At 57.0% G+C, this 11948-nt stretch overlaps 1 protein-coding gene across 2 annotated transcripts; it reads right to left on the bottom strand.

Annotated features, from left to right (window-relative positions):
• Positions 1–1178: 1178 nt before the first annotated feature.
• On the bottom strand, positions 1179–5497 carry LOC121097505 (regulator of cell cycle RGCC-like). Of its 2 annotated transcripts, none has more exons than XM_040614559.1 (5): positions 5407–5497; positions 4548–4703; positions 3956–4036; positions 3188–3250; positions 1179–1844 (listed from the first exon to the last, which is right to left on the bottom strand). In XM_040614559.1, the coding sequence occupies exons 2-5, from the start codon at positions 4699–4701 to the stop codon at positions 1837–1839; spliced, it is 306 nt and encodes a 101-aa protein (XP_040470493.1). In that variant the 5' UTR covers positions 4702–4703; positions 5407–5497; the 3' UTR covers positions 1179–1836. The 2 variants fall into 2 exon arrangements, with proteins under 2 accessions (XP_040470493.1, XP_040470494.1); XM_040614560.1 differs by having other exon boundaries at positions 5341–5425.
• Positions 5498–11948: the final 6451 nt, after the last annotated feature.

Raw genomic sequence — 11948 nt, 5'->3', positions numbered from 1 at the left:
TCCCCATCCCACACAGGCTGGTAAGGGGCTTGTGACACCCAGAGGCAGAAAGGGACCATGGGTGGAACAAATACCAGAGTCAGAAGTAGACTGCGAGGGCAAAAAGCCTGCATGCAATGACTCAGAAGGGAAAAAACATCCCGAGTGGTTGGCGTGGCTGCCATTACCAATGTGCATAGCAGGGACAGTCCCCACAGCTCCTGCTGCCTCAGCCCCATTGATGTGGGCTGAGCGTCCCCACAGAGCGGGGTCCTCCAGCCCCCATATCACAGCCAAGCATCATGGGCAGAGCTCCGAGCACCCTGGCCACACCACACAGCTCTCGCCCCCATCTTCTGGCTGCCCCTTGACGGGGCCACCGGGTCTTTTTGGGAGCAGATCTACAGCCACGTCACACAGCACGGGGAGAGCGACAGCGGAAAGTGTCCCCATGCATGATCTGCCCTGCACAGGGCTCTGCTGGGCTGCTCAGAAGCCCCCACCACTCTCCTGTCCTCCCTCCTGAGCACTTGAGTTTGCAGGATTAATGTGTGTTCAGCAGATTTCTGCAACAGCACTAAACCCCAGGCTGGCAGATTAGATGACCAACATCCTCCTGACCAGCACCCCATAGACCAAGGGGTGAGGGGAGAAGCTAAAACCCTTGTTTCCTGCTTAGACAGTTACAACAGAGCCGCACGCACGTGGCCCTGACCCACGTGGGCAGCACTGCCAGCCCAGAGACGTGCAGAGCCCCAGGTTCCTCCGCTCTCCTGATCTCCCAGTCATCTCACTGCTCACGGGGCCGCTTCCAGGGAGGGCAAACCCCAGGGGTGAACTGAGCATCCATCCCAACTGCCAAACCTCACTCCAAGCTCAGCTGCCCCCAGCTTGATCTCATATCTAGCCTGTTCCTCCATCAACAGCACCTTCTGCCTGCCCCACCAAGCCACCCACCTGGCAGGGACCCTGCAAGGCAGGGAGCCCCCCCAGCCCACCCGAGGCAGAGGGCTGCAAACCCACACCCCCTGTGGACTTGTTCCAGGGGGTTGCCTACCCCTCTTCAGGCAGACGAATGTTTAATTTGCTCCCCTGAGGCCTCTCCCCCCTCTCTGATGCCCAACCCTGGTTCCCCGGCAGCTGCAGGGAAGAGAGGAGCCCACAGGAAAAGCCTGGACACACACACAGAGACAAGCACAAAGCCTTAAAATCCTGTTCATAAAAACACACCCCCTCTGTACAGTGCACAGCATCCTTTTTACAGTATTTACCGTAGCAGCCGAGGCAGCGGCACTCCGGCGCAGGCAGGGCCTTATTTGCGGCTCCCTGTGCAAAGCAAAGGGCCAGCAGCGACAGTCACCACCTGCAACAGATGCTACTGTGGGAACAGTCTTCTGACACAGGAGGGGACACCAAGCTCTCACTGATGTACTGCAAGCTGATCTTCCCTAAACTCACCAAGGGTTTCTCCTCTGGCTTCAACAGCAGCATGGATACCCGCTCCAAAACCCCCCAAACCCACTCAGTCACAAGCGCTGCCAGCCCCCCTCAGAGGGCAGAGCCTGGTGCCCTCACTGAGAGCTCTTCTCATCTCAGCGCTGGCAGAGTCCTGCCCCGCATGCGGGAGCAGAGCAAGTCCCAGCCACCGTCACAGCCCAGCTGCCGGTCCCATCACCGGATCAGTCCCCACATGTGGCTGGCACTGCCCTTCCCCGGCACGGAGCAGCGTGGCACAGGAAAGCTGTCACCCACGCCGGCGGCGGGTGGCAGGGGCACAGAAGCAGAGGGTGCATCAGGGAGGCATGGAGCTCATCTGCTGCGGGTCCTCCTCCCCAAACTTGCTACCAAAACCACATCTCACATCTCTGCAGAACAATCAATGGGAAAAAAAAAAAGAAAAAAAAAATAAAAAAAAATAATTGGTCAGATGACTGCTGGGGGGAGGAGGGCTGCACAAGTGCACTGGAACCCCCCCCACCCCAGGCACCACCAGCAGCAGGGTTAGAGCAGAAATCTTCTGGGGGACTCTGGCCCCCTTCCTGCTCCGCTCCTGCCCAGCATGGCTTGGCATCAGCAGAAGCAATGTTCCCACCAGCCACCTCACTTTGGACACTCGAAAGGGAAGGGAACAGATACTGAGAACTGCCTGGGGGAAGTATTTAGTTTTATTTTTTTTTTAAACCAAGTTCTCTCTGCCTCCAGCCTGTCACCCAGGGACCCCTCTGAAGGGGAAGTCTGGCCTCTGCCTCAGTTTTCCCAGAAAAGAAGCTACTGGGGACCAGACAACCTCACAGGACTGCAGAGCTGCCTGGGTAAAGCTGCCAGAGATGCCCAGCATAGCAACACCGCCTTCCCTAGGAGTACCCACAGCCAAGCCCTCCACCAGGAGAAAAACATCTGCAGGAGACCACAACCTGTCTGTGCTCCCCGAGGGCTGGAATTCCCTTCTCTGCCACTGCACAGGCAGTCTGAAGCAGTTCTCACTCCACAGATGCAGAAGTCTCACTCCGAGACCTGCCCGGTGCCAACACACCCCAAGGGGCACCTCCACGGGCACGCGTTCGGTGGTACTGATTGAGTCTGAACCCTCACTTTCCTCCCTCCAAATGGGACATTTCCACAGGGCTGATTTTTTCCACACTGGGGTACACCACAAGGAAAAATACTCTTTTCCTGCTGCTCACCTTCCCACCCTGCAAGAAAAGCCTTTGAGCAGCAGCTGGAGGAATGCCGTAGGCAGAGGGCCACAAGCATCCATACATCTTCCCCAAAACATCAATAGCTCTGCAGGTTGCGCTGTTTGGCCACCTTTCTTGCAGGCCTTTTGCAGGACCGACCTGGCCTCCACATCCCCCACCCCTTCCACCAGGACAGCACCACCAGCTCCACTTCACCAGCCTGGGGAAACTGAGGCACCAGAGAGGGAATTCACTCAAGCAATGGGATTTCTGCCCCAGCTGAAAGAGCTTCAAGAGGGATGGGGGTGTGATATCCAGATAAGCCCCTCGCCAAAAGAAAAGACAGAAGGATTCCACCCTTGCAGCCAAACCTGGGCTCTAAGCCCCTGCAGTGGGAGCCCCAGCTAGGAGGGGCGGTAGGCCAGGCTCTGCTGAGCCAGAGGCAATGGAAAAGCCCCAGGCCGGGTGTTCTGCCACACTGGATGCAGCCTGGGGCTCGGGAAGCACCAGGATCAGAGCTGTGTACTTACCCTCCAGCACTTTATCCAGATCTGCAATGAACTCCTCCAGCTCCTGTGTGTCACCGAGTTTAGCTGGCAGAGAGGCACACACTTCAGGTCTCATTTGCAAGAAAAAAGATCCCTGCCCCTTGCTTCTAACTTCTAACCACAATTGCTCCAGCTGCCTGCTGTTTCTGTCCCAGCCAGGTGCTGTCTGGGAGCAACAGAGGGTGGCTGGGGGGAGGGTGGCTTGGGGGGAGGGGGGCTGAGCTGCATGTGCAACGGGCAGATCACTGCACAGCTCAGGAATAACCTCAGTCAAACACCCCCGAGCACAGTGTCCCCCAGGGTCGAAGCATCTCCGTGGGATTACAGCCCACACTTGCACCCAGCTGCTGAAGGCATCAAAACAGCAGCACTGAAGCTTTCCAAGCAGTTGCCCAGCCCCCGCCTGGATCTGGAGTCCCACACTCACATGGGGCTTAAGGGCAGCTGTAGCATCACCCACCCCCACGTCCGCCAGGGCAGGGGGCTGGAAGTTACAGGGCAGAGGAGCAAGGGGTTTCACCAAGGATGCTGCTTGAGGGCAGCTTTGGCAAGAAAACAAGCCAATCCAACCTCATACTTTTTCCAGGATCCAGTCAGAACCCCAGGGCTCATTCCCACCTCCAAATCCTGGAGGGTCCCATTGGCACCCCCCAACCCCTGCCCGCAGGCAGCCCATCACTGCTGAGCCGAGCCAGGCATGCAGAAGGAAGCCCCGGGAAGCAGCCCTGGGGACAGCTCTCTCAGCCTCACCTTTGGAGGAGTAAGCATTGGCAGGGGTGTTGAGGTCCTCCTCGCTGGAGTTGAGACTGCTTCTCGGGGACGTGCTGGTACCTGCGGATGCAAAGCATTACTCACTGCCCACAGCCACAGGCACCTTATAAACAAGTTATAGAACCAGGGACCGATCATGTGGGTGGCATAGGGTCCCTGATCCACCCTGGCTCTTGGCCAGCCCATCTGCTCTTCCCCTGCTGCAAGGAATGCTTGGAAAAAGGGAACTAGAGCTTCTCTGCCAGGCCAAACAGCACCGGGGTTGCCTGGGCATGGCCATGGGGACTCCTCGGGGTTAGAGCGAAGTGGCTCCCTTTGAGCCCCCAGTTATCTCAAGCCTTGTGCAGCCCTGCAGCAGCCAACCCAGCAGGAGCCCCTGCACATGCTGGGCCAGGATCCAGGGGTCATCACCTCATGCTACTCATCCAGCCCGCAAGAGATGGGTCAGGTGGGCAACTGCAAGGCCGGATCAGCTAGAAACTCAGTGGTTTACCATGGAGGAACCCCAGAGCTCCCAAAGCAACTCCATCCGCACAGACAAAGGGCTCCTCATTCCCCAGCCCCAACTCACTCTCTAGCTCATCAATGCCGCTGTCGTACACACTGTGTCCCGCTTTCTTCTTCAGCTCCTCCAAGTGCTGCTCGTATTGACATGCAGTGCCTCTGTCAAAGTCCTCCATCACCTCGTCAAACTCCCGCAGCAGGTCACTGAGCTCATCAGCCATTGCTGGGGGCAAGAAGCCAGTGGAGGGAGGCGTTGGGGCACACACCAGGCAGGCAGCCCCAGAAAAAGCCTCTCGGGAGCAGAACCAGGCTGGGGCCGGGGCAGCCCCCTTGCCACCTCCCTGCAGGCAGGCTGCCAGTGCCCACTCCGTGCGGGGCTGACATCGCCCCCGAGCCCCCCGCAGAGCTCTGAACCTCCTCCCCCGCCCCTCGGGCAGCTGGGCCATCCTTCCAGCGCATCCCACAGCCCAGCAGGCGCCCAGCCCAGTAAGAGCTGGTCCGAAGCAAGGGCAGCTTCTGCCCCTGCCTTCAGGCGAGGTGCGGTAGGGCTGCCCGGGGGTCCCGGCCCATCCCCGGCCCCGGGATGAGCCGCCTGCTCCGGCCCCGAGGGAGGTACCAGCAGGGTCGGCGGCGGGGAGAGGGCCAGGGCCGGCCCCGAGCACCCCCGAGCCCCCGGCTCCGCGGAGTGGGCCGGCCGATGCGAAGGCAGGGAACGAGTCCGGGGAGCGGCGGGCAGCACATGGCGGGCGGGGGGGTCACCCCGGCAGCCGCCACCTCCGTCCCGCAGGCGGCAAACCCCGTCCTGCTCCCGGGGACCTCCCGACGGGAGCCCCGCCGGCACGGCACGGCACGGCACACACCGGCGAGCGGGGAGCTCCGGCACGGCGGGGGGCTCCGGGGAGGCACGGCACGGCTCCAGCACTCACCGGCGGGCGGGGGGCTCCGGCACGGCGGGGGGCTCCGGGGAGGCACGGCACGGCTCGGCACTCAGCGGGGGGCTCCGGGGAGGCTCGGCACGGCTCGGTACTCAGCGGCGGGCGCGGGGCTCCGGAGAGGCTCGGCACGGCTCGGTACTCAGCGGCGGGTGGGGGGCTCCGGCACGGCGGAGGGCTCCGGGGAGGCTCGGCACTCAAGCGGCGGGCGGGGGGCTCCGGGGAGGCTCGGCACTCAAGCGGCGGGCGCGGGGCTCCGGGGAGGCTCGGCACGGCTCGGCTCGGCACGGCTCGACTCGGCACTCAGCGGCGGGCCCGTGCGCGGCGGTTTTAGCGCCGGTGCGGGCGGCGGGCGGGACGCTCTGTGGGCGCCACCCCTCGCGGCGGGGCACGCGTCCCTGCGGGGGTGCCAGGGGGCTGCCCCGTGGGACCCGTCCCCGCCACCTCCGCGGGCCGCCCCCTGCCACTCCGGTCCGCCCCCCCGCCCCGTCCGAGGGCCGCCCTGGAACCGCCGGGTGCGGGTGGCCGGGGCGTCCGCTGTCCCCCGCGGGACCGGGACCGGCCCTCCGCCCCGCGCGGTGCAGCCCGTCCCCACGCTCCGGGGGGGCTGGGTGATGCGCGGGGCCTGGGGTCAGCGGGCGGGGACGTTCGGCCCGTGGAGCCAAACCCCTTCCACACATAGCAGCCGAGGGGAGCGGTCCCGAGAGGGAAAGCCTCCTGCACACCCCTCCAGCCCACCCCTCCCTCCCCCCCCCGGCGCTGCTCTCTCTGTCCCCAGGCTGAGGATGTTCTCGAGATCTTCGGGTTTCCTCCCGGTGCCCTGTTTCCTCCCCTGCATCCATCCATCCACCCACCCAGCACCTGAAGCCCCCCAGATGAGGTTTCTGCTTGTGTTCACTTTCCTTCAGCTGAGCTTTGCCTCCTCTCGGAGCTCCCCCCTCCTTCATCTCCTTCATGCTTCCCACTGTCATGGGCTCTGCCATGGATTTTTTTCTCCCATGTTTTAGCCACTTGGATGTCTGCTCACCCAAGGTGGGCACAGCTGCACAGTATCACTGTCATCCAAAATCACTCCCACCTTTGTGTCTTCTGCTGAGGCCTCCCCTCCTCATCACAGAGCTTGAGACAAGAGGCCCCAGACAAGTTACTTCTCCACACTGACGAGCTGTACCTCTTCTGCCCGGCCATGAATAAAGAGCCAGCGGATCTGTGGCAGTGACTGTCCGGGTGGCAAGGAGGAGGGCGATGCAGGCAGATGCTCCTCACTCTCATCTCCTGGCTTGGAAAAGGTGGATTCCAGCTGCACTTGCTTTTTATGGAGCCCCTAACTGCCAAAAATATCTTCAGACCATCTCAAGTATTTATTTGATTTTTTTGGTAGAGGGCTGTGCCTATTAAAGATGGCTGTATGGAAAGCCTCAGGTGTTTTAAGCGCCGTTCAGATTTAAGGACCAATATGTAATGAGGGAGCTGACAGCTGGTTTGTGCTCTGCAGGTTTAGGATGGTGGGTGGTTTCTCTCAGCAGGCAGTTTCAGTCCACACTGCCTTGGTGGATTCAGGAGCCCACCACGAGCTCTGCCTGCCTTTTGCCAGTGCTGCACCAGCCCAAGCAAGCATCCTTCGGGTGGGTGAGTGGGCACGGGGAGACTACAGCGTCTGGAGGACACAGGGGCACTCGTGTGCTTTCTAGCTGTGCTGGCCCAGGGTTTTCTTTAGCTCTTACTCTTCCTAGCACCTAACCACCAGTGAATGCTGACACCTTGGTAGCTCCAGGAGTGAGCTTCGTTCCTTCAGCTTTAGTAGCGAGTTCTCGAGTCAAGAGGTCTGTGTCTGGGCAACACTCTACAACATGCTCCCATGACTGACCGCTGCAGCGAGCACCACCACTCAGCCCAGCACCAAGCGATTCCAGCACCGACAGCTGGTGAACAAAGGGGCCCTCCACTGATAAACACTCGCCTCACCTCAGCTGTCTTGGAGAACAAATGCTGGAACGTCAGCCAGAGACCTTGGCCTGGCAATCCTGAGCTGTGCTGGGAACACTTCAATCTTTCCCCCAGAGTGGGGAAGGCATGCGCTGACCCTTGCCATTAGCTGCTGGCTTGTGCATGGGGACAGCATCCCCTCATGGGGTTTCAATTTCATAGAACAGAATCATAGAACTGTTTAGGTTGGAAAAGACCTTTAATATCATCGAGTCCAACCCTTAACCCTGCCAAGCCCACCACTAAACCACATCCCTAAGTGGCACATCTACACATCTTTCAAATCCCTCCGGGGTGGTGACTCCACCACTTCCCTGGGCAGCCTGTTCCAGGGCTTGACAACCCTTTCAGTGAAGAAATTTTTCCTAATACCCAATTTTAACAAAACCTGGCTGCCTGCGTGTACTCCCATAGGTACAGGAGGCCAGGCATTACCAGGGAGAAAGGTCTAGTTATTATGTTATTGCAGATGGGAAGTACCTTTACTGTTCATCTCCATTTATTTCATGTTCTGGCTAACCATACCGATTGACCGATGCCAGCAGCGTTTGGCAGCATCCCTTGGTTTTCCCAGGTCGGGGTGGTGCAGAACATGATCTCACCCGTTGTGATGCAGGACCTGGATTTAGCAGACATTGCATGTCTGATGGCAGCTGAGATGCCATCAGGAAGCAGCGGTATCAGAGCAAGCTGACCCACCGTAGTGGGAGGGACCCAGCTCTGGTTTGTCATGCCCTGGTCTGGGGTTTTCCACCATGACTGGCACAGCCCAGCCCAGCAAGGGCTGGGAACCCCCAGTAACCCCCAGTATTATCTGTCAGGTATGTCTGATACCTTTCTTCTCTGGATTTAACCCTTTGGGCAGTTTCTCTGGTCTCAAAAATGCAAATAAAGCAAAGCTTTGCTTAAAAGTGGAGTAACTTACTTTGAGTCATTTATGTTCGTTCAGTTTACCATGGGAACTTGGTAAACAGCTTGGTAAACTTGGGAAACAGCTCCAGTGCTGAGTGGCCTGAGGTGGTTTCGGTGGTGTTGGTGCCAACAACCAGCTTTTAACCACCCTGCACTGGCACTGGGGGTCTAGAAACATCGACAGACACTTTCAGATTATTTCAAAAGACGCAGTCATGGAGGCTTGCAGGTTCAGCTTGGGGAGAAGGGGAGAAGAGCCCAACAATAAATCTGAAGCATAACAAAAGCTAACCAGCTTTTTCACAGCAGCTCTGGAGTGATGTTAATGCTTCATAAATGATGCTGCCTTTGCAACTGATTTGTAAAGTGGGGGTTATTTTGTGAGGCTGAAATAAAACAAGCTGTAAGCAAATACTCATGCATGCCAGGCAGTGACAGCCCACGTGCTTCTGAGAGAGAAAAAAGTCTGGTACTGCTCAGAGGAGGCTGCTGCGAGCGCGGCGGCGGCTGCTGCCGGGCTGCCCTCAAGTGGAGTTTTTTGCAATATCCCATTGGCAGTGACAGCCGCCATTGAGCAGTTTTCAACTCTTGCGATGCAGTGGTAGAAAGACCCACAGTGATTTTTGTATTCTCTATGGTAAATGGAGGAAAAGAGCATGCTTCCCAGCGAGACCCCAGTGTCCCCAGTGCCCACCACCACGGCGCTGCGAAAGTAAACTTCAAAGGGACTTTTTTTTTTGCAAAGCAAAGCAAATAGCTGCCTGGTATTTCAGCATCCTCGTCCCGTTCAGATTATTGGAAGCTGGATGGTGATTCGATGTGTAGTGGTATTTCTGAACTTCTTCCCACCACCCAGCGGGAACGGTGTAAAACAGAGTGTAATTGGGGAATGGATGGATAAGGCTCACTGGGTGCAGTGGGTGACAGGCCATCCAGGAGACACCTGGGCTACAAGCGTGTTGTATGTTGGATCCCTTGGGGTGTAAAACACAGAGTCCAGTGAGAAACTGGAGGGCAGCCAGCCCGGCTGGCAGGAAGCCTTCATAGGGGTGACCTGATGCTCTTGTATGTGCCTGTTGTAACGTTCAATGGTGACCACAAACCTTTCAGTCACTTTTTAAATCCTTGTGTGGCTTCCAAGGGGGCAACACACACAGACAGCCCAACACTATAGTCCTGTGTAGACCTGTTGACCACTGCCCCCTCCCATCCCCAAATGTGGCATAGCTCTGCGGTGCGTATCGCCCAGTAGGTGCTATGGTTTGGTGTTCTGCTGGTATCAGAGTTCCTGTGGTATCCACTATAATCGCTCAGGGCTTAGTTCTTAAGGACAGGTATATGGCAAAAACAGTGGGAGAACAAATTAAAGCTCAGAGGAATCAAGGGAGAGAAGCCAAAGTGACGTTGGTGGCATTAATCAATGCCGCAGTCGCTCTCAGAGTGACTTACTGCGGCAATGGGGAATGTGGAAATGTTCACTCGGCTTGGGATTTTCTTTTTTGATACTGAAAAATTTGATCAAAACCATGAGATGTGTGGACTTCTCACCATTGACCTCTGTGCCGGATCTGTTGCTCTTGGTAGAAACAAGTCAAAGCTACACCTAGAAGCAGGGGCATCAGGTAGAGCTCTGGCTGGGACAAGGCATGAAGCACTTCGCTGGGTTTGTGTTCTGCTTGAGATCTTAATGTCAGCCTTGATGCTTCTGGCTTCCTCCTGTATGAGCAGGCCAGTGGCTGCAGCTGCTGAAATGTTTGGGCAGCAAAGTGCTCGTCATGTTCTAATAATGCGCTAAAGATGAGGGATGAAGGTTTGTGCCATCTCTATCCTCTGCCTGTGGCCATCAGTCCTCTTCGGTCCCCAAGGAATCCAACATACAACACACTTGTAGGACAGGTGTCTCCTGGATGGCCTGTCACCCACTGCACACAGTGAGCCTTATCCATCCATTCTCTGTGCACCCAGGACTCCAACACTTCATGTCCTCCCATGGTGACAAAGAAGCTGATGTGCAGCCCAGGTTTCAGGTTGGCAAAATGATTTGAGTGCCCTTTTTTCCACGTGAAGACACAAAGATCACTTGCTTTTTCTTGGTTTAAAATTCTTGGTGAACATTTGTAGCAACTCCTCCCAGCCTGAGGATCTGCCCCCTTCCCAGTGCTCCCCCACAGTGGGGACACAGAAAGATCCACCATCAAGTCGTGACCAAGAGTTACCGGAATATCTTGTCCTCGTTCGCGCGTTACTGTTAACGGACTGAAGCCGTTACCACTAACAGGAGATAACTAGTGACATGGGAACAGTAAGATCAACACCAGCTGTTGACTGAGAGCGGGGTCATGCAGACATGCCAGAGGCTTCTAGGAAGAAATATGGAAGGTATCCCAGAGGGTCTGCTCTTGCAGATCCTGCAGCCTGTCCTGCACAGAGCAGCCGCTGCCTCCTTGGATATGGCGTTGGTTACACAGAGGGTGCTCGAGTATGCTGGTGACCTCAGAAACCTTCAGTGGTCTTATGGTATCCTGAGTTTATCGACTCCTGCAGACTCCAAAGCACTGTTCGTTTCTGGAGCTTATCAGTTCTTGGGAGGCTTTTACCAGCTATCTCTCAGCACACACTTCTCTCTTCATGCTGTTCTCCAGGAACTGCCTCTCCACCCATCCCAACTGTACCCATCCACAGGGAAGGGACCTTTACAAAATAAGAGCTCAGCCCTGAGCAGCACAGTTGAGAAGGTGCAGTACCTCCAGACAGGCACCATCCACTGGACAGATGCAGCTGAGCCTGCTTTGGAACCCCTCCTCCCTCTCAGGCTGAGGGGCACAGCAAGGCTCAAGCATTTGTTAATAATCTTCTTGACGCTACATGGCACAGGCCAAAGCTGTGACACTGTTAGGGTAGTGAGGCACACGAGCCAAGCCACGGCCACAGCCCTGCTCCAACTGCCCAGCCAACACATGCTGTCGGAGCCTGCATCTCAGGCCAGACTCTGACCTGCATCCCCCCTCCCCTGGACGGAGCTGGTACCCAGCCCCGAGCAGCACCCGCCGCTCCCCCACGCAGGAGCATCCTGCCAGCCCAAAGCTTCCCAGGGCGCCGGTCCCAGCTGCGATCCCCCATTCCACCTCTCATGGACTGACTCTGGATGTGAACGGAGGAAAACCCACATGGACCGAACCACTGATGGAGCTTCCGTCCTCCTTTAAACACCCCTGTTCCTCCTTGTCCTCCCTGAGCCACAGTTCTGCCAAACGCTCCAGCTTGGTTTTGTTTTCAAGAATACTTTTTCATTTTTCAGCCACTCTGGGGAGGCAAAGGGCTGTCAAGTCGTTCAGCTTCTACTCAACATGCCAGTGTAAACAGAAACATTTTAAATCACAAGAAAAAAACCCAACTATGCCCACATGTCAGCGTATGGCAGCTGTGATGAGGAGCTCATAGCAACAGGCTGGCAACTTATGCAGACATGAATTTCAATCAGTCCTCTGCTAAGGTTGAGGTTGGGGGAGTTTCAGAGTCATACATGAAACAGGACAATTAAATCTATCGTGGAACAGACATATCTATCACACGTGAGAAACACTGCTGTCTAATACAACCCAAAGTGACAGACAGATGGAGACCTACAGAGCAACAAA

The sequence above is a fragment of the Falco naumanni genome, chromosome 14 (assembly GCF_017639655.2).
Source record: "Falco naumanni isolate bFalNau1 chromosome 14, bFalNau1.pat, whole genome shotgun sequence".
NCBI classification, from domain to species: domain Eukaryota; kingdom Metazoa; phylum Chordata; class Aves; order Falconiformes; family Falconidae; genus Falco; species Falco naumanni.
This window is presented reverse-complemented; position numbering and strand designations above follow the sequence as displayed.

Coding starts and splice junctions, on each gene's coding strand:
- LOC121097505 (XM_040614559.1), bottom strand. CDS start 4,701: ATGGCTGATGAGCTCAGTGACCTGCTGCGGGAGTTTGACGAGGTGATG. Junction 4,037..4,547: donor CGGCATTGATGAGCTAGAGA/GTGAGTTGGGGC, acceptor TTGCATCCGCAG/GTACCAGCACGTCCCCGAGA. Junction 3,251..3,955: donor CAATGCTTACTCCTCCAAAG/GTGAGGCTGAGA, acceptor CCTCTCTGCCAG/CTAAACTCGGTGACACACAG.